At 39.3% G+C, this 26186-nt stretch overlaps 1 protein-coding gene across 1 annotated transcript in view; it reads right to left on the reverse strand.

The window, feature by feature from the left end:
• The window catches only part of LOC106091903 (immunoglobulin superfamily member 10), a 145852-nt gene that overhangs the window by 55957 nt on the left and 63709 nt on the right, over positions 1-26186 (reverse strand). The window contains exon 4 of the mRNA XM_013258597.2: positions 5274-5459. Within this exon, the coding sequence (XP_013114051.2) occupies positions 5274-5459 (186 nt within the window). The remainder of the gene's footprint in view (positions 1-5273; positions 5460-26186) is intronic.

The raw sequence follows: 26186 nt of genomic DNA on the forward strand, positions 1-26186 counted from the left end.
GGAGGCCCTTATCATTGAGCTTGCTTGAATCAGGCTGCACTCCTTGATATGTAAGCCGTTTGCCTCTATTCCTTAGAGGAATGTTCATGCTGAATAATTTTGTATTCATTTGTTTCAATGTTTTAGAGTTTCTATTCTCCTCTTTTCCCCCCAACTACAACTCCGCCTTTTTAGCAAAAACACTCTGTACCATTTTCAATCTCTACCATTCGTATGTTTTGTTTTCAGCGGCGCTTAATGTCACTTCATATCTCATGCCCGTATCTGTGTTGGGGTATTTATTTTGAAATTGAGCTGAGTTTCAAGAGTTCACTTCATTTGACGTTCTGTTCCATTTTAGTTCATCCTTGTTTTTTATTTTTTTGCCCGTCTTAACTAAATAAAAAAAAATATATATTCATGAGTGTAAAAGGATAAGGTACTTGTCCCACATGCATCCATTTCACCATATAGATGTGTGATAGCATGTTTGAGTGTCTGTTGGTGTAAAGTCTTGTCCTTGTAAAAATATGATTTTGTCGCATGTCTGCCATACTATGCTGCGGAAGGGAGTGTGTGTTTTATTATGTGTGAGTGTGAGTGTGTGTGTGTGTGTGTGTGTGTGTGTGTGTTTCATGTGTCTAGCTGACTTTTGGAATTGCATGAATAAATAAGAAATTCAATTGAAATTCGTTTGTCAACTTAATAATTTTAAATATTCAAAATGTTTTCAGTAAATAATCATAATTTGCTCGCTTTTGTTTTAGGAGAGAATAACAAAACAAAATATGTGGGTCTTAAAATTTCTGCCAAATCGGATAAGAATTGCTTTCTTCAGAAGCTCAAGAAGTTTAGTCGGGATAGCGGTTTATATGGAAGCTAAATAAGGGTTTAGACTGATGCAGGCCGCAGGTGGCACGTATGTTGGAAGTCATAGTTAAAGGCTATATAAAAAATTTCAGCAAAATCGGATAACAACTACGCCCTTCTGAGGCTTAAAAGGCATAATCGTGACATCGTTATATGTGGGAGGGGTGTATCAAGTTTTGAATCGATTCGGACATACATCGTATATGTGTTTAATATCGTAGACAACTTCGTAGTTCAAAATGTAAGACAAATCGGTTAAGAATTGCGCTTTCTAGAGGCTCAAGAACTGTTGTCAGGAGATCGGTTCACATGGGAGCTATATCAAAATATGGACCGATATGGACCGATTCGGCCGGTCCGAGGAGTTACAAACAGAATGACGGAATTAGTATACCCCCATCCCATGGTGGAGGGTATAAAAATCAATTTGTGTTTGTGTCAGAAACGGCTGAAACGATTTTCCCGTGGTGAAAATAAGATACTAAATTTTTTGATATCTGGAAGGGGGAGCGGACCCTCCCCCTTACCCTAATTTTCAGAAAAGCCAGATCTCGGAGATGGGTGGTGCGATTGAAGCGAAATTTGGTGTGCTCTCTTCTAGTACCCTACAAATAAAAATTTTGTGCTCAAATTTCGGATGGGGTACCTAGGGGGGGGGGGTGCCCCACCGCAAAACCTACCAAATATATATACACCAATCACGCCAATATGGAAAGATATTTAAGATTAGAAAACGTATCTGATATCCAATTGTCGGACCAAGTGCTAGGGGTACCACCAAAACACCCCTAAATCGGACGTTATTACCAACCATGCCAATATGGGACTCAAATGAAAGGTATTTGCGAGTAGAATACGAATCTGATATCCAAATGTGGGACCAAGTTTCTGGGGGTTCACCTTTTCCCCAAAACACCCCCAAAACAGGACTTATTTACTGACCATGGCAATATGGGGGTTAAATAAAAGGTATTTGAGTGTAAAAAACGAATCTGATATCCAAACGTGGCACCAAGTATTTGGGGTATTTGGAGAACATACCCCAAAGACGACAAATTTACGACCATAGCAATATGGGACTCAAATGAAAGGTCTTTGGTAGTAAAGCACGAATCTGATATCAATGCTCGGAAAATGTGTCTATGCGGCCACCCCACCCTCATAACACCACCCAAATAGGAAGTATTTGCTGATTTTGAAATATGAGGCTCAAATAAACGGTATTTTAGAGTAGAACACGAATCTGATATATATTTTCAAAGCCAAGTCACTGAGTGGCCGCCCCATCCCCCAAAACACTCCCTAAACCAGACATGTTTGCCGACTATGGAAAAATGGACCTCAAATGAAGGGTATTTGTCAGTAGACCATGCATTTGACATCAACATCCAGGACCAACTGTCAAGGGGACGTCCCACCACCATAACAACCCCCAAGAAAGACATATTTGCTCACCAAGACAATTTGGGTCTTAAAGAGAGTGGAAATATTTGCTGACTTTTGCATTAAGGAGTTTAAATGAGATTGGAAAACGAATATGATATCCAATTTTGAGGGCAATGGCAATATGGGGTTCAAATAAATGCTATATAGATATATGAGAATAGAGCACGTTGCTGATATATTTTCCGGGCTTAGTATTTGGGGGACCACCCCAATCCCCAAAACACCTCTAAATCGGTTATATCTACCGATCATGTCAAAGTGGAGCTTGAATGAAAGGTATTGGGGTGTAGAGCAAGAATTGATAGCTATTTTCGGGACCAATTTTCTGGAGATCTACTCCTTTCCCAAAATACCCCACACACAGCAATTTTTTACTGACCATCGCAATATGGGGCTCAAATAAAGGTATTTGGGAGTAGAAAACGAATTTGATATCCAATTTTTAAACCAATGGCAATGTGGGGTTCGAATAAATGATATTTGATAGTATTTCACGATGCTAATAATTTTTAGGGCTTAGAGCTTCTGGGTGTCAAGTGACAGGGCGCAAAATGTATATACACTTTCGGGACCAATTTTTTGGAGGTCTTCCCATTTGGGGCTCAAATAAAGGTATTTGGGAGTAGTATACAAATCTGATATCCAAATGTGTGACCATGTATTTAAGGCACCGCCCCTTCCCCAATGGGGAAAAATTTACCGACTATGTTAAATGAAAGGTATTTGAGATTGGAAAACTAATTTCATAACCAATTGTTGGCGCCAAGTGTTTGGGGACGATTCATCCCATAAACTCCCCTTAAACAAATGGCAATATTTGGTTTAAATAAATGGTATTTGAGAGTAGAGCCCGATGCTGATATATTTTTCAGGGTTATGTGTCTGGAAAAAAGAAAAAAAAATTTGCACGAAGTGTTTTGTTATGACTTTCAACAACTGTGCCGAGTATGCTCAAAATTAGTTCATAACCTTATATAGCTCCCATATAAACCGATCTCCCGATTATACTTCTTGAGCCTCTAAAGGGTACAATTATTATCCGATTTGGCTGAAATTTTGCATGATGACTTCCATTATTGTCTCCAACAGCCAAACCAAGTATGGCCTTAGTCAGTCCATAACTTGGTATAGCTCCAATAGCATAGCAATTCTTATCCATTATCGTTTGTTTGGATATACAAAGATATCGGGCAAGGAACTTATCAAATGCGCTCCATGGTGGAGCGTATATACGATTCGGCCTGACCGCACTTTTGCACGCTTTTACTTGTTTGCCTTAGTGTTGTTTAATATGTACATTTTGTCATATTTGTCATATATTTCTCTAGAATGGTATTTTGTTTCATTTTTCACAACTTGTACAACTCCATTATCCAAAGCTAAGCCCTTTTGAAAGCAATTATTTAACATTGACCTAATCCTTTTTAAATCACACTAATCCTGCGATAGTCAACAATCTGAACTTTAGATAATACCACATTTTTAAAATAAATTGTGTTTGTCATAACCAGACATAATCTGATTATTTTGTCTGACAACAGGCAACATGCCAAAGGACCAAAAAGGATAAAAACACAATATGCAAATGTACAGGAACACACTTAAGGCTACGTATGGATGGCTTGGTTTGGCTTGGGTGGATTACACAGAGACCTTACGTGTAAAAGGAGACCAAAACAAGTTGTTGCATGGACATTAGACTGTCTCACACTATAAAGGAAAATTTTGCAATAGAACTCAATAAGAAAAATTCGAGATTGCAAATTTGCCCATAAAGATGTCGTGCATTCAACAGATGGACGGACGGACAGACGGACGAACAGACGGATGGACAGACGAACGGATAGACGAACGGGCAGACGGATGGACAGACGGACGGACGAACGAGCAGACGGACGGACAGACAGACGGACGGACGGACAGACAGACGGACAATCGGACGGATGGACGGACAGACGGACGGACAGGCGGACGGACTAACAGACGGACGGACGGACAGACAGACAGACGGACGGACGGATGGACGGACTGACAGACGGACGGACGGATGGACAGACGGACGGACAGACAGACGGCAGGACAGACAGACAGACGGACTGACAGACGGACGGACAGACGGACGGACAGACGGACAGACAGATGGACGGACAGACGGACGGACAGATGGACGGACAGACGGACGGACAGACGAACGGACAGACAGACAGACGAACGAGCAGACGGACGGACAGACAGACGGACGGACGGACAGACAGACGGACGGACAGACAGACGGACGAGCAGACGGACAGACAGACAGACAGACGGACGGACGGACAGACAGACGGACTGACAGACGGACGGACAATCGGACGGATGGACGGACAGACGGACGGATAGACGGACGGACAGAAGGACGGACAGACGGACGGACAGACGGACGGACAGACGGACGGACTGACAGACGGACGGACTGACAGACTGACAGACGGACGGACAGACAATCATGCGATGAGTAACAAACGGAATAACGAAATTGGTATATCCAAATGCTCTTGTTGAGATTATAAAAACATAAACCTAGGTCTACTTACGACGGCGAATTGGGCTATCGAAATTGATCTAGGCGTAAATCCGTCTAAGACAGACGTTGTTCTTTTCAGTAGGAGATACAAGTTACCCACAGTGGCACTTGTCTCATTGGGAGGAGAGAACATTCTATTTACTGGGGGATTTGGTAGACTGGAAATTCAACTTCAAATCAAACATTTTGGAAAGAGAAAGTCATCTTTTAAGCTAAACAGGAGAGCCATTGTCAAAAGTTGGGGGTTTAAACCGAGCGTCGTCACGTGGTATATGCTGTAGTTGTCAAACCTATAATGCTATATGGTGCTGTAGTAAACTCTCTATACCACTTACCTCACCTTTCAACATATTTCCATTTCAATAAACACTAGACCATGTAAAACTTTGAGGACCCCCTTCTAGCCTAAACTTACCTGCATTTTCATGGGATCCGTATTGACTTGACACATGTATTTGCCAGAGTCTTCCATTTTCACATTCCTTATGTTCAGTGTCCATGTATTGTAATCGTTGTGGGTAACCGATAACCGGTCATTATTGGTTATCACATGCTCGTGTATGGCCAAAATTGCTTTGGCATCGGCTTTAATCCAGGCAACCTAAAGAGTAGTCCAAGAAATGACCAAAAAAAAAAAATCAAAACGATTTTTGTTGCCGGCATGAGTTGTGGCCATAGGCCGTGATAGTCGTCCAACGATGATGGGGAATAGGACAATTTTTTCATCGGCGCAAAACAAAGTTTTCGAAAGTTGAACCAATGAGACGTGTTGAAATCAACGCATTTTCAAATATGGTTATGCGAGAGGCAGAAGAAAGAGGAGACGTTATAATGACGACAGACCAACAGACATTGTGATGATGGTGCAGTGGATGACATTGGTTTTGCAGCCAAGGATAATGATGATGTTGATGTCAACGACGTAAAGGATGTGGAGATGTTGCATTAAAGTTGTTGTTGTTGGCGATTGGTGTTGGGTTGTTGACATTTAACGTTTGGTTGGCCGCCGCAACCCAAATCAAATGTCGGAAGTATCATCCACGTTGTGTGTGTGTGTGTTTTTTTTTTTTTTGGTTGGTGGCAGACGGCAACCATACATTTCGTCGATTTTGTGTTTGTCAAGAGTTTTAACGATTTGCCAGATGTTTTCAAATTGCATTTTGATGTGTTTTGTTGGCGGGACACACACACAAAAACAGACCCGCAGCAGCAAGAGCAAGTTGATAGTCAAAGTTGTTGCGTAGCGTATTTGCCAAAGATGTTGTTAGCGTCATTTTTTGGCAAAATTTTGTTAACAGAGAGTTTGATGGGTTTTGTGTGTGTGTGTGTGTGTGCGGCAATCATCATGACATTGGCGCATAGAAATCCACAGTGTCAGCAGCCAGTGGTTGAGTTTAGAGGGACCATCATCACATTGCCACCAATCATGATAATGACCATTAGCAGAGACGAGGCACATCAGCGAACGAACGAGAGGTAATAGTGACACCATCCGTCCGTTTTTGGTTTAGTCGTCATCAACGTTTATTTGGCAATTTCCGTTTGGTAGAGAAGTTGGAAAATCGATTTTTCCCCCGGTACAAAAATTTCAAAGCATAGAAAGGGGAAGAAAAAGGAAAGGAAGCGGAAAAAAACGATAGAAGAGAGACAAGGAAAAAGACGAAATAGAAAACCGTTAGTTGTGCAATGTGTGGCATTGCCCGACGATACATCCATCCCATTCATCAATATTGTCGTCCAGTCAGCCAGCCAGCCAGCCATCGAGCCATTAGTTCAATCAGCAGCGATAGTTTTGTGGCAATGCGGCCAAAAAACGCCAGAGACCAAATGACCACAACGTACCGGGGTCCAGCCAAACGAAAAGTCATTGTTAGTGTTAGTGGTCAAATATCATTGTCAGGCCGTTATATGAGATGTCATTTTCCATTAACGCCAGGCGGTTCGGTTTTTTCCCCATGATTTTTTGTTTATCCAAAGATATGTGTGATTTTGATGTGTATAGCCGCGATTTTTTAGTTTTCATCCCAAAAATTGGGTACAAAAAAAAAAAAAAAAAACACAGGCGAAATGACATGGCCAAGGTTTTCCATTTCAGCATATTTTGGAGTTTTTTTTCGTTTTTTGTTGGATTTTTAGTTTGATTTCATTCCATTCATTTTATTCGCATAGATATCGATGGCAGGATATTGAAATGGCAATTAGAAGAATTGTTGTGATTTTTTATTTATTTTTTTTTTTTTTGACGAGCCATGGAAATTACAGACGATGACGAAGCCCCCACAATGGGTAGTAGCAGGAATTGAGGAAGGAAGCAAAAAGAGCATTAGATTAGTTTAGTTTATTGTTGCCATTAGTTTTTGGTATCTTACACCATATCACATTCATTCAAACTCAAAAACAACAAAAAAATATATTCTGGAAACTAAAACGTTCGTTTATTTTAACAAGACCAAATGAAAAAATTGTAAAATAAAAAATTATAAAATTTAATTTTTTTTTGGTGCAGTTTTAGGTGCTCTTTATATAAAAACAACAACTATTCATAGCATGCATGAATTTTTAGCAAAAATAAAACAATTTTTGGGGTAATAAATAGTAGTAACATTTACAGGATTAGCAAACATACTATTGGGTTGCCCAAAAAGTAATTGCGGATTTTTCTTATAGTCGGGGTTGACAAATTTTTTCACAGCTTGAGACTCTGTAATTGCATTCTTTCTTCTGTCAGTTATCAGCTGTTACTTTGAGCTTGCTTTAGGAAAAAAGTGTAAAAAAAGTATATTTGATTAAAGTTCATTCTAAGTTTTATTAAAAATGCATTTAATTTCTTTTAAAAAATCCGCAATTACTTTTTGGGCAACCAATAAAAATTGAAACAAAAGTTACATAAAAATCATTAAAAATTTTAAATATAAAATTTTTAGAAGGATTTTTTTTTATTTAGTTAAAAAATCGATCGAGTCTATGAGCTGGAAAGACCTTGCAAACCAAAGGGAGCCTACAAAGGATCGCTACCCCACATGCAAGTATGGCTATAACAACAACTGCTGTTATAGACAAGCCGTTACTTCAATTCTCTTATGAGACCCTGCAGTGAGCAGCGGAAAGAGGAAAATTCATTTGCCCAGAAGCTTCAATCATGCGCCAATTGTATGACCAGGAGTGCCATAGTGTTGCTGAGACTAAAACTTCGGCCAAAAGCCTAAAAGGTGTTGCACAGTGGGATAGAACCGAAAAAAAACTAGCAACAAATATGCCATTTGAGAACGGATATAGATAAAATTTTTATAATTATACATGGTTAAAGCTGAGGTGTTATCGAGATCATCTGCAAAATTTCAATGCCCTCACAGTAAGGGCGTCTCTTGTCAAGGCCCGTTTTTATACCCATTGCCGTAGTATAGGGGGTATTTTCATTTAGTCATTCGGTTTGCAACACATCGAAATATCAATTTCCGACCCTACAAAGTATGTATATTTCGGATCGTCTTAAAATTCTAAGACGATTTAACGATGTCCGAGTGTCTGTCCGTCTATCCGTCTGTCCGTCCGTCTGGTGTAATCACTCTAGAGCCTTCAAAAATTGAGATATTGAGCTGAAATTTGGCACAGATACGTCTTTTTGGTGAATGGCTGGTTAAGTTCTTGAATGGGCCAAATCGGACCATATTTGGATGTAGCTGCTATATAGACCGATTTTTCGATAAAGGGTGTAATGCCCAAAAAAAACTTTATTTTTGATCCGATTTTGCTAAAATATGAAACAGTGAGTAGGTTAAGACCTCCCAACATTCGGCCTAAATATGGTTCTGATCAGGCTATATTTAGATATAGCTGCCATATAGACCGATCTGACGATAAGGGGACTGAAGCCCATAAAAGCTTTATTTATTACCCGATTTCGCTGAAATTTTAAACAATGAGTTTTTCTGAGCCGATCTGCCGATAAAGGGTATGAAGCCCATTGTTTATTAACCAATATCGCTTAAATTTGAAACAAATTTGCAAATTTTGCCCATGAACATACCACTAAGGAACAGGGGCAAACTTCTCACCAACTTTTCCACGATTTCGCTGAAACTGTGACTTGTATACGGGTTATCGGGACCTGTATCAAATATGGTCCAGACTAGATCGCTTTTGCATATTACTTGGGATATGGTGGTGAGGTTGTTATAAAAGGGGATGGTTATTTTGTCCATGGTGGTGGGTATCCAAAGTTTGATATGGATGAACACTTTTTACTTGTTTTTGTACCCAACAACATAGGAAAGGCGTATACTAATCTAGTCATTCCGTTTGTAACACCTCGAAATATTCGTCTAAAGTACATATATTCGTGATCGACTCGACGTGCTGAGTCGATTTAGTCATGTCCGTCCGTGCGTCCGTCTGTCGAAATCATGATAGCGGTCAAACGCACACAGATACTTACTGTTGATGTAAGTCGTTAGGTCCTGTGCCAAACATGGTCCAAATAGGTCTATAAGGTGATATAGCTCTCATATAAACCGATCTCCCGATTTGAATTCTTGAGCCCTTACAAGCCGCAATTTTTGTCCGATTTGGCTGAAATTTCGCACATATTGTTTCGTTATGAGTTTCCACAACTGTGCCGAGTACGGTTCAAATCGGTCTATAACCTGATATGGCTCCCATATAAACCGATCTCCCGATTTAACTTTTCAAGTCCTTACAAGCCGCAATTTTTGTCCGATTTGGCTGAAATTGCATGCGGTGTTCTATTACAACTTCGCGTCTGTCTGTTTAAATCACGCTACAGTCTTTTAAAATTGAGATATTGAGCAAGAACTTTGCACAGATTCTTTTACGGTACATAGGCAGGTTAAGTTCGAAGATGGGCTATTTCGGACTATAGATAGACTGATCCCCCGATTTGAGATCTGAGGCCCATAAAAGTCACATTTATTATCCGATTCTGCAGAAATTTGGGACAGTTAGTTGTATAAGGCCACTTGACATCCTTCTTCAATTTGGACCCCAATCGGTCCAGATTTAGATATAGCTGCTATATAAACCGATCTCCCCTTCTTAAATTGGCTCATATCGGTTCAGATTTGAATAGAGCTCCTATATAATCCGATCTCTTGATTTTATGTCTTCGGCCCATAAAAGGCGCATTTAATATCCCATTTCGACGAAATTTACAGTTATTTAAAAATCTACATCGAGCTTTAAAATTTGACGATCCTTTAGTAGAGAGGGTACTCCACACGAAGTAGATATCGAGATGGAAATCTCTATATGTATGCCAAATTGACACAACTCGCTGGCCATCGACCGAAAAAAGGGAGAGGTTGATGGCTTTCTATTATGGGTCGAAGAACATTACAACAGGAGTCTTAACCGGGTGCAGTGCGTTGAGTGAGGATTAGAAAGATACATTCGAGCACATACTCCGTTGCTATCCTGTTCTAAGGTATAGCATTTTCAAGTTAGCAGACTTGTTTCCTGACTTGAGTATCCGGACCCAAACTACACTCTGGGATAAAAGAAAGTGAATGAATGTGCTACTTCTTCTTCGGGCAAACCTGTCGTTGGTTTTGCATACGTTTAATTAATCCAGCTACTTGAAGTCGGTGGCGTCAGATTTTGTCAGATTTTGTGTGACCTGGTGATTTATTTGGACAGATTTCCGGGGCTGGAGGTTTTGTATTCAATTTGACATTGAGGTCGAAGTGTTGAATGTTTCGAATCTTTAAATAAACTCAAGTCTCATGAGATAGTGCTGACTTGGGTTCCTGGACATGACGGACATTGGACGGTGTACCTGGTACAGGGGATGCCTAGTGCAGAGTTGATAGAGTTGATTTTGTCTGATCTGGAAATGTATTTGGACAGATTGTCGGAGCTGGAGTCTTGTTGATTATTTAGAATCCTGAAATGAACTTCAGTCCCATGAGATAGGGCTGACTTTGGTTCCTGGACATGACGATTATGAACCTTGCACAGGGGATGCCTACGGACAGTAAATTGGCCGCAATAACAACCAGGACGGTAAGGTCACGAACTGTCTTGGAGTGTAAGAAGGAGATAAAAGACTTCTCTTAGGATGGAACAATCCGCATCGTTTGGGTGCCGGGCCGCAATGGAGTAAATGGAAACGAAAAGGCAGACGATTTGGCAGTGAAACTGTCGTGGATAAACTTGATAACGCGAAGCCTTTCCGGTCTACGCAGTCCGATTTAAGGGCGTGGCCGACAAGGACGGCGAAAATTCTATGCGATGATCCGAATCGTGAGAGGTCGAGGCTATTACTGAAAGGAAGTAAAAAGGCAGTCAGTATAGCTTTTGGGGTCATAACGGGACGCATAAGACTACGAGCTCACTTATGCAAAATCGGTGCGGAAAGTGAAAGCATGTGTAGAACATGTGGAGAAGATGATGAAACTTTGGAGCATTTGATATGTCATTGCTCGGGTTTTGCGGCTAACAGACACCGGTACTTAGGTGGCGACACGATACCAGACATGAACCCACTTTGGGGAGTCGAATACAAAGAATTAAGGATTTTGTAAGTAGCACGGAATTTCTTACTTAGATTTTCTTTTTATACCAACCACCGAAGGATGGGGGTATATTCATTTTGTCATTCCGTTTCCAACACATCGAAATATCCATTTCCGACCCTATAAAGAATATATATTCTTGATCAGCGTAAAAATCTAAGACGATCTAGACATGTCCGTCCGTCTATCTGTTGAAATCACGCTACAGCCTTTAAAAATAGAGATATTGAGCTGGAACTTTGCACGGATTCTGTTTTGTTCATAAGCCGGTTAAGTTCGAAGATGAGCTTTATCGGACTATATCTTCATATAGCCCCCATATAGACCGATCCTTCGATTTACGGTCTTAAGCTCATGAAAGCAACATTTATTATCCGATTTTGCTGAAATTTGGGACAATAAGATGTGTTAAGTCCTTCAACATCCTCCATCAATTTGGCCAAGATCGGTCCAGATTTGGATATAGCTGCCATATAGACTGATCCTCCGATTTAGGGTATTGGGCCCATAAAAGCCACATTTATTATCCGATTTTGCCGAAATTTGGGACTGTGAGTTGCGTTAGGCCACTCAATATTCTCCAACAATTTGGCCTAGATCGGTCTAGATTTGGATATAGCTGCCATATAGACCGATTCTCCGATTTATGGTCTTCGGCATATAAGAGCCACATTTATTATCCGATTTTGCTGAAATTTGGAATAGTGAGTTGTGTTAGGCCCTTCGACATCCTTCATCAATTTGGCCTAGATCGCTTCAGATTTCGATATAGCTGCCATATAGACCTATCTGCCGAATTAGGGTCGTAGGCCCATAAAAGCCACATTTATTGTCCGATATCGTCGAAATTTGGGACAGTGGGTTGCGTTAGGACCATCGACATGCTTCTTCAATTTGGCTTAGATCAATCCAGATTTGGATATAGCTGCCATATAGTTTGTTGTCCAATGTCGCCGAAATTTGGGACAGTGAGTTGTGTTAGGCCCTTCGACATCCTTCTGCAATTTGGCCCAGATCGGTCTAGATTTGGATGTAGCTGCCATATAGACCGATCTGCCGATTTAGGGTTTTAGGCCCATAAGAGCCACATTTATTATCCGATTTGGCTGAAATTTGGGACAGTGAGTTATGTTGGGCACTACGACATGCTTCTTTAATTTGGCTCAGATCGGTCTAAATTTGGATGTAGCTGCCATGTAGACCGATATCTCGATTTAAAGTTTTGAGCCCAAAAAATCCACATTTATTATCCGATTTTGCTGAAATTTGTGACAGTGAGTTGCATTAGGCCCTTTGACATAATTCCTCAATTTGGCCTAGATAGGTCCAGATTTGGATATAGCTGCCATATAGACCTATTCCTCGATTTAAGGTTTTGGGCCCATAAAAGGCGCATTTATTGCCCGATTTCGCCGAAATTTGGGTCATTGCGTTGTGTTCTGCCCTTCAAATGCTCCGTCAATTTGGTCTTGGGTATAGCTGCCATATAGACCGATCTGCCGATTTAGGGTCTTAGACCCATAATAGCCACATTTATTATCCAATTTTGCTGAAATTTGGGACATTGAGTTGCCCGGCCGAAGTAATTGCCTTTTTATTACTTGTTACTTTTTATTTTAACTCTTAACATAATTGCCAATGTCGCTAAACCAATATGTCACACAATTTTGAAAACCTCAATTATATGCAATTTACAAATAGCAAGGCCTTGCTGCTATCGCAATTTAAATTGCTAAGTAAAGGTATTAAATAACATTTTCCTATATCAAATTAAATTAAAAAAAGACTAAACTACAATTATGAGTGATGATTGTTCAAATTCACACAATTCGCACAGTGTGTGCAAATGTTGCCATTGGCAATGGGCCAATAATGGCACATAGCAATGAATAACAGTTTTCTGTAATTATGCATATGCGAACATACTGGTGGGTTGTGTAAGGATATTATTATTATATTTTTGTTTGTGGAATATATATATGGAAACGCATAAACAACATTTTAATATTATCACAATATGCATTTACAAATTGATGAAATGTCCATGTAATAATAACGTATTTAAAATAGGCTTTATTTTTATGCATAATTCAGAGCTTATAAATTTCATATGCCAATCACCAAAGCGGCATGGGAAAATTTATATGACAAATGAAAATAAAATAACAAGAAAATGAATAGAAAAAAACTATCGTTCATGCTTTTGTAGCCCAGGCTATGCTACTATTAGAGAATTATTATTGATCGATAAAGTTCTATGAAAATATCTCAAACAAAATAATACAAACCAACAACAATACACATACACACAAACAACTACACATACAATAAAATCAACAAATTTATGGTGCAGTTTTTTGTTTTGTTTGGTTATTTATGGCTGTAACGGTTTTAAATTTGTGCGCTTAAACATTTGATGTTTTTTTTTATTTTTCATTAAACAAATAAAATCAACAAAAAAGGCAAAGGGGGTTAAAATTGTATTTTGTGAACATTTAACACACTCACACACACACACAAAATAAAACAAAAGGCTTGTGGAAATATTGTGAAAAATTAAATAATAAATAAAAACCGTGTATAAATTTTGCATAAATTAAAAGAGGCAAGTGCTTTATTGTAAATTGATGAAATATATAATTTATTTAGTCGTTGTTGCTTTTTTTCAAGTCGATTTGTTTTTTCTTTTTTCTGGGTGAGCTCAGGGATTTTACGATATTTTATTATGCAATACAAATGTTTGTTTAATAGGCTTTGATTGATGGCCTGACCAGTGTCACTCGATAAATTAGGAAAATTTGCAGTGGCTTTGAATGTTTTAATTTACGTGATTTTTATTTTATATCGAGTTAGAAAACAGAGTAATGCAAATGGCTAAATAAACAAATTTGATAAGCAAAATTCCAAAGTTCTCATAAATTTAATTTTGGTGAAATTTTTTATACCAAATTTGATTATCAAGATGTTGAATTTTGTTTTTACACCCTACAACACTATTGTGGTACAGGGTATTATAACTTACTGCATTAGTTTGTAACACCCAAAAGGAAGAGAGATAGACCCATTGATAACTATACCGATCGACTCAGAATCACTTTCTGATTCGATTTAGCTATGGCCGTCTGTCTGTCCGTCTGTCTGTCCGTCTGTCTGTCCGTCCGTCCGTCTATCTGTCCGTCTGTCTGTCCGTCTGTCTGTCCGTCTGTCTGTCCGTCTGTCTGTCCGTCTGTCTGTCTGTCCGTCTGTCTGTCCGTCTGTCTGTCCGTCCGTCTGTCTGTCCGTCTGTCTGTCCGTCTGTCTGTCCGTCTGTCTGTCCGTCTGTCTGTCTGTCTGTCCGTCTGTCTGTCTGTCTGTCTGTCCGTCTGTCTGTCCGTCTGTCTGTCCGTCTGTCTGTCCGTCTGCGTGTCGAAAGCCCACTAACTTTTGAAGGAGTAAAGCTACCCGCTTGAAATTTTGGACAAATGCTTCTTTTTACTGTAGGTCGGTTGGTTTGGATTGTAAATGGGTTATATCGGTCCACGTTTTTATATAGCTGCCATATAAACCCATCTGGGGTCTTGACTTCTTGAGCCGCTAGAGGGCACAATTCTTATCTGATTTGGCTGAAATTTTGCATGAAATGTTTTTATACCCACCACCGAAGGATGGGGGTATATTCATTTTGTCATTCCGTTTGCAACACATCGAAATATCCATTTCCGACCCTATAAAGTATATATATTCTTGATCAGCGTAAAAATCTAAGACGATCTAGCCATGTCCGTCCGTCTGTCCGTCTGTCCGCCTGTCCGTCTGTCCGTCTGTCCGTCTGTCCGTCTGTCCGTCTGTCTGTTGAAATCACGCTACAGTCTTTAAAAATAGAGATATTGAGCTGAAATGGGCTATATCGGACTATATCTTGATATAGCCCCCATATACACCGATCCGCCGATTTAGGGTCTTAGGCCCATAAAAGGCACATTTATTATCCGATTTTGTTGAAATTTGGGACATTGAGTTGTGTTGGGCCCTTCGACATCATTTGTCAATTTGGCTCAGATCGGTCCAGATTTGGATATAGCTGCCATATAGACCGATCCTCCGATTTAGGGTATTGGGCCCATAAAAGCCACATTTTTTATCCGATTTCGTTGAAATTTGGGACAGTGAGATGTGTTAGGCCCTTTGACATATTTCTTCAATTTGGTCCAGATCGGTTCAGATTTGGATATAGCTGCCATATAGACCGATCCTCCGGTTTACGGTCTTAGGCCCACAAAAGCCACATTTATTATCCGATTTTGATGAAATTCGGGGCAGTGAATTGTGTAAGGCCCATCGACATCCTTTGTTAATTTGGCTCAGATCGGTACAGATTTGGATATAGCTGCCATATAGATCGATCCTCCGATTTATGGTGTAAGGCCCATAATAGCCACATTCATTATCCGATTTTGCTGAAATTTGGGACAGTGAGATGTGTTAGGCCCTTTGACATATTTCTTCAATTTGGCTCAGATCGGTTCAAATTTGGATATAGCTGCCATATAGACCGATTTCTTGATTTATGGTTTTGGGCCCATAAAATGCTCATTTATTGCCCGATGTCCCCGAAATTTCGAACAGTGTGTTAAGTTAAGCCCCTTGACATACTTCTGCAATGTCGCACAGATCGGTCCAGATTTGGATATAGCTGCCATATAGACCGATATCTAGGTTTTAGGTTTTGGGGCCATAAAAGACGCATTTATTGTCCGATGTCGCTGAAATTTGAGACAGTGAGTTTGGTTAGGCTCTTCGACGTCCTTCTTCAACTTTGCCCAGATCGGTCCAGATTTGAATATAGCTGCCATATAGACCGATCTCTGGATTTAAGGTTTAGGGCCCATAAAAGAGGCATTTATTGTCCGATTTCGCCGAAATTTGGGACAGTGCTTGGTGTTAGGCTCTTCGACATGTTTATGCAGCTTGGCCCAAATCGGTCCAGATTTGGATATAGCTGCCATGTAGACCGATATCTCGATTTAAAGTCTTGGCCCCATAAAAGTCGCATTTATAATCCGATTTCACTGAAATTTGACACAGTGACTTATGTTCGGCTTTTCGACATCCGTGTCGTATATAGTTCAGATCGGTATGAGGTATATGAGTATAAGGTATGAAATTTTCACCGAATTTTGATGAAAGGTGGTTTACGTACATACCCGAGGTGGTGGGTATCCAAAGTTCGGCCCGGCCGAACTTAACGCCTTTTTACTTGTTTATTATGACTTCCAACAACTGTGCTGAGTATGGTTGAAATCGGTACATAACCTGATATAGCTGCCATATAAACCGATCTGGGGTCTTGACTTCTTGAGCCGCTAGAGGACGCAATCATTACCCGATTTGGCTGAAATTTTGCATGAGGTGTTTTGTTATGACTTCCAATAACTGTGTTAGGAATAGTTCAAATCGGTCAATAACCTGATATAGCTGCCATATAAACCGATCTGGGGTCTTGACTTCTTGAGCCACTAGAGGACGAAATCATTATCCGATTTGGCTGAAATTTTGTTTGAGATGTTTTGTTATGACTTTCAATAACTGTGCTAAGAATAGTTCAAATCGGACCATAACCTGATATAGCTGCCATATAAGCCTATCTGGGGTATTGATTTCTTGAGCCACTAGAGGGCGCATTTATTATCCGATTATGTTGAAATTTTGCATGAGGTGTTTTGTTATGACTTTCAACGACTCTGTTAAGAATAGTTCAAATCGGTTCATAACCTGATATAGCTGCCATATAAACCGATATGGGATCTTGAATTCTTGAGACTCTAAAGGGCGCAAGTATTATCCGATTTGGATGAAATTTTGTACAACGGCTTCTCTTATGACCTTTAACATACGTGTCGAATATGTCATGAATCGGTTTATAGCCTAATATTTTACTTCTTGAGCCTCCCTACTATATTTGGCTGGCTATTCATTGGCTATTCATACTATATTTGGCTGAAATTTTACACAATGACTTCTACTTTGGTCTTTAACATTCTGTTCAATTATGGTTCGAAATGAACCATAACTTGATATTGTTCCAATAACATAGCAATTCTTTTCTTTTATCCTTTGTTTGCCTAAAAAGAGCTACTGTGGCAAAAGCTCGAAAAATGCGATCCATGGCGGAGGGTATATAAGATTCGGCCCAGCCGAACTTAGCACGCTTTTACTTGTTTTCAACTAATTTTTTTCTCAAAATGTAATTTTCGTAGGAAACTTCATCGAAACTTTGCCTGAAGATATCTTTTAGCACTTTGTTATGCTTGAAACATTTGAATTGTTCCAAATCATCGCTTTCAATTTGTTAAACCAAAACCGTATAGACATCGACCACCGTGAAGGTAGAATTAATTAAAAGATGTTTGAATTTCCGTTTCAGCATTGGTGTTTTGTGTTGCAACACTAATGAACATTTGCTTAAACAGTAAATTTTTCCATATACGCATATGTTTTATGTTGATTAAGTCTGCTGTTTGTCTTATTGTTGGTATATAAGAAAGCGTGTGTGTGTGTGTGGGTAACAACGAAGCCATTCTTTTGTTGCGTTCTTTCTGTTATCGCAAAACAGCAACACAGGACCAAACCAAATATGGCAATGAAAACAAAAGGGGCCAAATGAAATTTGCATTTATCATTGTTCGAACATACAGTTGCAATTATGCAATCGAATACAAGAGGGGACTGAAAAATTAATTGTTCCTTGAATAGGATATAAGGATACAAATATGATACCCTACACCTACCCTAAAATTAAAAATTCGGGCAATATATAAATATATATGTATATGAGAGCTATATCTAAATCTGAACCGACTTTCAAACAGATCGTTTGAAAATTGTTGTTACTACGGCCATAGAAGTGCAAATCTGGCGATATATATGTATGGGAACTATATCTAAATCTGAAACGATTTTGATGAAATTTTGCCGATAGGTTAAAATCAGTAACAAAACAATCCGTGCCAAATTTTGTGCAGATCGGTTGAAAATTGTAGCTACTACGGCCATTTAAGCGCAAATCGGCCGATATATATGTATGGGAGCTATATCTAAATCTGAAGCGATTTTTATTAAAGTCAATAACGTCCATCCTTGGGCCAAAAAAGTGATATGTGCAAAAATTCGTGATTATTAGACGACCTGCACTTTGATTACAAGAATAAATGGACTCACAGACGGACAGACGGACATGGCTAAATCGAATCAGAAAGTGATTCTGAGAAAATTGCATTTCTTCTTTTTTTACGGAAGCACAAAACAATTTGCATGACAATTTTAATCTGGACAATATCCTACCAAATTATCACTCCACCCTATTGTCTTTGCGTATATTGTGTGTGTGTGTGTTTAAAGATTCAAGTGTGAAACATTTAGGTTGCAACGTTATTGTCGCAATCGATTGTTTACAAGTACACAACACAATTTTCGCAACAAAAATTATGTTTTCACCAAGTTTCCCCGTTTCAGCTGCAGCAGCAATCAGCTACCCCCATCCAACCTTGGTGTGGCTACTCTTAATAACCATACGGTGGCGTCTGACCAGATAATGTGCTACACACCATATGCCTGGTCGCTTGAGCTGGACATCATCATGATTTGGCCATACATTAAGCATTGTGCTGCGTTGTGTTCAGTTGTATGAATGGGTAAATGCGTTGATCAACACAGTTGGACAATTGTATTCGAGCTTAACAAATATTTCGTGGGGCAAAATGTAGTTTCCTAGTGTCGACCTCCTCCTCCACATCCACAGTTTGCCAAAACGTTTGGCTACCGCTACTCATCAAAGTTAGCCGAGGAAGAAAATGTTCAGCTCTTTGTGTTTTTAGGCCATTTGCTCTTGTGTGGTTCATTACTGTGCCATCGTCCCAATTGGTTGTGCGTGTCCATTTGCAATGAAAGTCTTGCAATGAATTGCAATTGAAAGGGTGTTTGGACTAAAGAGTGATGGAAAAGGGCAATATGTGGGGATTCGATTGCAAGATAAGGTGGAGGGGGTTTCAGGGTCTATAATAGATGTGTCTGGGATGAGAGCGTCAAAAACCTTTTGACTTATCAAATTTTGGCAGCTATCATACCTTCAATCTACAATCATCCATTTCTTTGTATCTACATTTACTGCCACACCCACTTTAAATGGCTCTTTAAAATCATTTTCAAAGGCTGCAGACTTCAGACTGACCTATAACTTCGAAGTCATGGGCATAGACGCATGTGTTCCCTTGTTAGTAATGTATCATATCTACGCACAACTGCAACTTTTTCAGCATGACAGTAAGGGGATCACACAAAAAGGTTCCCCCAAGGAGGCCACCGTAGCGCAGAGGTTAGCATGTCCGCCTATGACGCTTAACGCCTGGGTTCGAATCCTGGCGAGACCATCAGAAAAAATTTTCAGTGGTGGTTTTCCCCTCCTAATGCTGGCAACATTTGTGAGGTACAATGCCATGTAAAACTTCTCTCCAAAGGGGTGTCGCACTGCGGCACGCCGTTCAGACTCGGCTATAAAAAGGAGGCCCTTATCATTGAGTTTAATCTTGAATCGAACTACACTCATTGATATGTGAGAAGTTTGCCCCTGCTCCTTAGTGGAATGTTCATGGCCAAAATTTGCATTTGCAATAAAGTTCCCCCAGCTACTTTATGCAATTTAGGAGTGATGTCTTATTTAACCTGTCATTAACATTTAAGAAAAATCGGTTCTACCATTTAAGCCTACATGAAATGAAGTAACAACCACTTATTCAATTGTATATGAGCATATTAGATTGTCTATGACGGAGCATGGGGCTAAGTATATGAGTACTTATCACATATTAGTCGCTAGGGTACACTGTAGCGTATGAGTGGTAAAACATTTTTGATATGTAACGTATACGCACCGATGTACAAAATTATGTGCAATCGTTCGGTCGACGCATTGTTGTTATTTTACATAGCATTGTTGCTATTTTGCAGTTGGTTGACTGGTAGGGATTAACTGCTCTCATACAAACACAAGTTATTATTTTCAACTGTGTAAGTGTGCCCACCACTGGTTTATGGAATGAACTCAACATATAACAAGTAAAAGCGTGCTAAGTTCGGCCGGGCCGAATCTTATATACCCTCCACCATGGATCGCATTTGTCGACTTGTTTTCCCGGCATCTCTTCTTAGGCTAAAAAGGATATAAGAAAAGAGTTGCTCTGCTATTAAAACGATATCAAGATATGGTCCAGTTCGGACTACAATTAAATTATATGTTGGAGACCTGTGTAAAATTTCAGCCAATTCGTATAAGAATTGCGCCCATTGGGGCTCACGAAGTAAAATAGAGAGAACGATTTATATGGGATCTGTATCGGGCTATAGACCGATTCAGAACATAATAAACACGTTTGTTGATGGTCATGAGAGGATACGTCGTACAAAATTTCAAGCATATCGGATAATAATTGCGAACTCTAGGGGTGAAGAAGTCAAGATCCCAGATCGGTTTATATGGCCGCTATATCAGGTTATGAACCGATTTGAACCTTATTTGACACAGTTGTTAAAAGTAAAAATAAAATACGTCATGCAAAATTTCAGCCAAATTGGATAGGAATTGCACCCTCTAGAAGCTCAAGAAGTCAAATCCCCAGATCTGTTTATATGACAGCTATATCAGGTTATGGACCGATTTCAACCATACTTGACACACTTCGTGCAAAATTTCATTTCAATCGGATAAGAATTGCGCACTCTAGAGGCTCAAGAAGTCAAGACCCAAGATCGGTTTATATGGCAGCTATATCAGGTTATGGACCGATTTGAACCATACTTGGCACTGTTGTTGGATATCATAACAAAACACGTCGTGCAAAGTTTCATTCTGATCGGATAAGAATTGCGCATGGTAGAGGCTCAAGAAGTCAAGACCCAAGATCGGTTTATATGGCAGCTATATCAGGTTATGGACCGATTTCAACCATACTTGACACAGTTGTTGGATATCATAAGAAAACACGTCGTGCAAAATTTCATTCCAATCGGACTAGAATTGCGTACTCTAGAGGCTCAAGAAGTCAAAACCCAAGATCGGTTTATATGGCAGCTATATCAAAACATGGACCGATATGGCCCATTTACAATACCAACCGACCTACACTAATAAGAAGTATTTGTGCAAAATTTCAAGCGGCTAGCTTTACTCCTTCGGAAGTTAGTGTGCTTTCGACAGACAGACGGACGGACGGACGGACGGACGGACGGACGGACAGACGGACGGGGCTAGATCGACATAAAATGTCGCGACGATCAAGCATATATATACTTTATGGGGTCTCAGACGAATATTTCGAGTAGTTACAAACAGAATGACGAAATTAGTATACCCCCCATCTTATGGTGGAGGGTATAAAAATATATTTCATTTTGGCTAAGATTGCAGACTCGCGATAAATGACAGCTATATTAGCTAGTGGACCCAGTTAGACCATATTCACAGCCGAATAATTTCCAAATATGGCTGATCTCGTAGATCGGTGCACTGATTTCCATTTGTGATCCAGCAAAAGGGGAAAAGTTTTGAAAGCCGTTTGGGACAATATCGGTCTCAAACCAGTCGCATTTGAGAGTAGTGTGGGTAGAGTTAATATAAAAATTTGCCCCAGATATGTGGGTTCCGCTCCACATAAACCCTCACGATAGGACCTAAATTGTGACTACTGCAGTCTTATCAGCGTATACCGGCTAAAATATATTCGTTGGAGATATTTGTAAATTGGGACCGATTTTGAAGAACTTGTGCACACATGGTGGGAAGCCAAATGAAACACGTCACGCAAAATTTTGTAAGAAGCACAGGTTTGCACGGATTCTTTTTTGTCCATAAGCTGGTTAAGTTCGAAGATGGGCGATATCGGACTATATCCTGATATAGCCCCCATGTAGACCGATCCGCCGATTTATGATCTTAGGCCCATAAGAGCCAGAATTTATTATCCGATTTTGTTGAAATTTGTGGCAGTGAGTTGTGTTAGGCCCTTCGAAATCCTTCGTCAATTTGACCCAGATCGGTCCAGATTTGGATATAGCTGCCATATATACCGAATCTCCAATTTAGGGTCTTAGGCCCATAAAAGCCACATTTATTATCCGATTTGCTGAAATTTGTGACAGTGAGTTGTGTTAGGCCCTTCGACATCTTTCATCAATTTGGCCTAGACCGCTCCAGATTTGGATATAGCTGCCATATAGACGGATCCGCCGATTTGAGGTCTTAAGCCCATAAAAGCCACATTTATTATCCGATTTTGGTTAGGCCACTCGACATACGTCTTCAATTTGGCCTAGATCGGTCCAGATGAGGATATAGCTGCCATAAAGACAGATTTCGCCGAAATTTGGAACAGTGAGTTGTGTTAGGCTCTTCGACATTTTACTGCAACTTGGCCCCGATAGGTCTAGTTTTGGATATAGCTGCCATATAGACTCATCTCTCGATATAAGGTTTTGAGCCCATAAAAGGCTCATTTATTGTCCGATGTCGCCAAAATTTGGGACAATGAGCTAAGTTAAGCCCCAAGAAATATTTCTGCAATTCGGCCTAGATCAATCAAGATTTGCAGGATTTGCCATATAGACCGATATCTCGATTTAAGGTTTTGGAGCCATAAAAGGCGCATTTATTCTCTGATTTCGCCGAAATTTGGGACAGTGAGTTGCGTTAGGCTCTTCGACATTTTTCTGCAACTTCGTTCAAATCGGTACAGATTTGGATATAACTGCCATATAGACCTATATCACAATTTAAAGTCTTGGCATCGATTTCACTGACATTTGACACAGTGACTTATGTTGGGCTTTTCGACATCCATGTTGTATATATTTCAGATCGGTTTATTTTTATATATAGCTACTAAAAAGATCAATATTTTGCTATACACAATAGAACAATGACTTGTACTCATTAATATTTGGTCCAAATCGGTACATATTTCGATATAGCTGCTATGGGGCATAAGGTATGCATTTTTCACCGGATTTTGACGAAAGGCTTACCACCTCGGATATATATATGTAATATATCCGAGGTGGTAAGTATCCAAAGTTCGGTCCAGCCGAACTGAACACCTTTATACTTGTTTCTGATGTTCCCGCCAATATAGACAAAAAGTGTGGTTAACATTTTTTGTCAGACTTTTTTGGTGTTTCCCTTCTGCAAGAAATTTTCTGTTTTCAAAACATGTCTCTTCCATTTCTCAATTCCATTGTTGTTAAGCGAAAGTTCTCTACTGGTTTCCCCATTGTCGTAACATAGGGTATATCAGCTTACAGAGATTATACCCTTCGAATGTAAAGTATACTTCACAAAAAAAAAAATTAACACATTTTTATTACTAGAAACTTTCAAGTAATTGATTATTTTTCCACTTTAATTAAATCTCATTATCATAAGTGGCATTAATTTGCATTAACCTCATAATGCTATCCACCCTAATGCTAGCTCATAAATGAATTCTCCAACATTCTGACTTTAAGCTATGTGAAGTTTCTCGGAAAACTGTGTGGCTACATTCATGTTTACATGTGGTTCAAATGATTGCATGCGTGAGTGTGTTTCCGTGTGTGTGTGTGTGTGTGTAAGTACTGTTAACTCTTCCAATCTAAAATGATAATTTAATGCCTTTACATTTCCTTTCACTCATTCACACACAAACACTTGCACATAGAGAAAATCACATTTGCACTGTATGCAACTGCAAGTGCTGGACCAACACAGAGTAGCATGGTCGCCCACACTCATGCATTCACTTAACCATTCAATGGATTCTTTATCCTTGCCTTTTCATTGGCCTCTTTATACACTCATTTAATTTTCTAAGCCATACGCATTTCATTTTTGTCCAAAACTTTGCAAATGTATTTTGTGCATTGTGAATGCACATCTATGAGCCTTTCACATATATATATGGGAATATAAACAAGAATGCAGTTTGTAAATACGTCTGTGATTGTGTGTGGGTGTGTATGTGTGCGTGTCTATTCTGGCGAAGTGAATATGAATGTGATGGTTGGACGCAACTTTCTGACTATGTTAATTTTTATTGTGTAAACTTTTTATGGGACTTATGGCTGCTGTTGATATTTTCCTTCTGTTCCCTTCCGTTTTCTCTCCCCCTCTCGCACTCATCCATCCACTACCTCACTGTTACCCAGTGCACCGGATATAACCCAAGTTTTGTTGTTTTGTACTTTATAATTATCTGCATGTTTATGCTGTCCTGTTCATACTACAGGGGGGGAAGTGCGTAAATGTTTTCTGTGTGCGTCTGTGGCTGAGCATTGGTGTGTATGTGCTGGGGGCTTGTGTGCATAAATAGACTGATTGTTGTATTAACACATCCGCTTTTAGTTTTGTCAGTTTAATTCTGTGGCTTAGAACTTTTAAGACCAATTCAGGTCAAATGTTTTTTTTTTTGATTTTCATTTAACTTCAATTATGAAGTCCTAAATAATTGAAGTTGAACGAATATTGACATTTTAGATTAATTTGAAAGTAAAAAGTCTGGGTTTAAGTCAAAGTTTAGATTCAATAAAGAAAATATTGGTTTGTCCAAAAAGTAATTGCGGATTTTTCATATAGTCGGCGTTGTCAAATTTTTTCACAGCTTGTGACTCTGTAATTGCATTCTTTCTTCTGTCAGTTGTCAGCTGTTACTTTAAGCTTGCTTTAGAAAAAAAGTGTAAAAAAAGTATAATTGATTAAAGTTCATTCTAAGGTTTATTAAAAATGCATTTACTTTCTTTTAAAAAATCCGCAATTACTTTTTGGGCAAACAAATAGTTCTAGGCGTAAAAGTCATGCAAGTGTTAAAAGAGTTCGGACTTGTCGTTTTCGTTAGACAATTATTTTCTAAAGACAGAAATCAATGTTCATTGTAGCCAATCAAGCTATCAAAATGGTTTTCAAGGGACCAACTTGGATCGCAATCGGGTAGCCCATGGATATGATATGGAAAGATAATGGATGGGCCATGGATAGGTATTTGGATGGATTACTGAAATAGCAATTCATACTTGAAAATAGTAACCAAAATTAAAGGCAAATATGATAAAAACAAATTCTTACAGCAATTTGGAAATAAATAAGCTGGCCCACCCATCATTTGCTTTGTAATATGCAACAATAATCAACGGATTTGCACAAAAAATTGGTTTTCCGCTTGGAACATTTGGGTGATTTAGAAGATAAGGGATACCAAGTAGCGATTGTTATAACCTCCACCATAGGATGAGGGGTATACTAATTTCCTCATTCCGTTTTTAACACCTTGAAATATGCATCTCAGATCCCATATAGTATATATTATGTTGCCCAAAAAGTAATTTCGGATTTTTTAAAAGAAAGTAAATGCATTTTTAATAAAACTTAGAATGAACTTTAATCAAATATACTTTTTTTACACTTTTTTTCTAAAGCAAGCTAAAAGTAACAGCTGATAACTGACAGAAGAAAGAATGCAATTACGGAGTCACAAGCTGTGAAAAAATTTGTCAACGCGGACTATATGAAAAATCCGCAATTACTTTTTGGGCAACCCAATATATTCTTGATCTTCATGATATTTTAAGTCGAACTAGCCATGTCCGTCCGTCTGCCCGTCCGTCTGGCCGTCCATCCGTCCGTGTGTCGAAAGAACTCTCACTCTCGAAGCAGTAAAGCTAGGAGCTTGAAATTTTGCATAAAAAATTCTTATTAGTGTAGGTCAGTTAAGATTGTAAATAGGCCTAATCGGTCCATGTTT

Source organism: Stomoxys calcitrans, chromosome 4 (genome assembly GCF_963082655.1).
Source record: "Stomoxys calcitrans chromosome 4, idStoCalc2.1, whole genome shotgun sequence".
NCBI classification, from domain to species: domain Eukaryota; kingdom Metazoa; phylum Arthropoda; class Insecta; order Diptera; family Muscidae; genus Stomoxys; species Stomoxys calcitrans.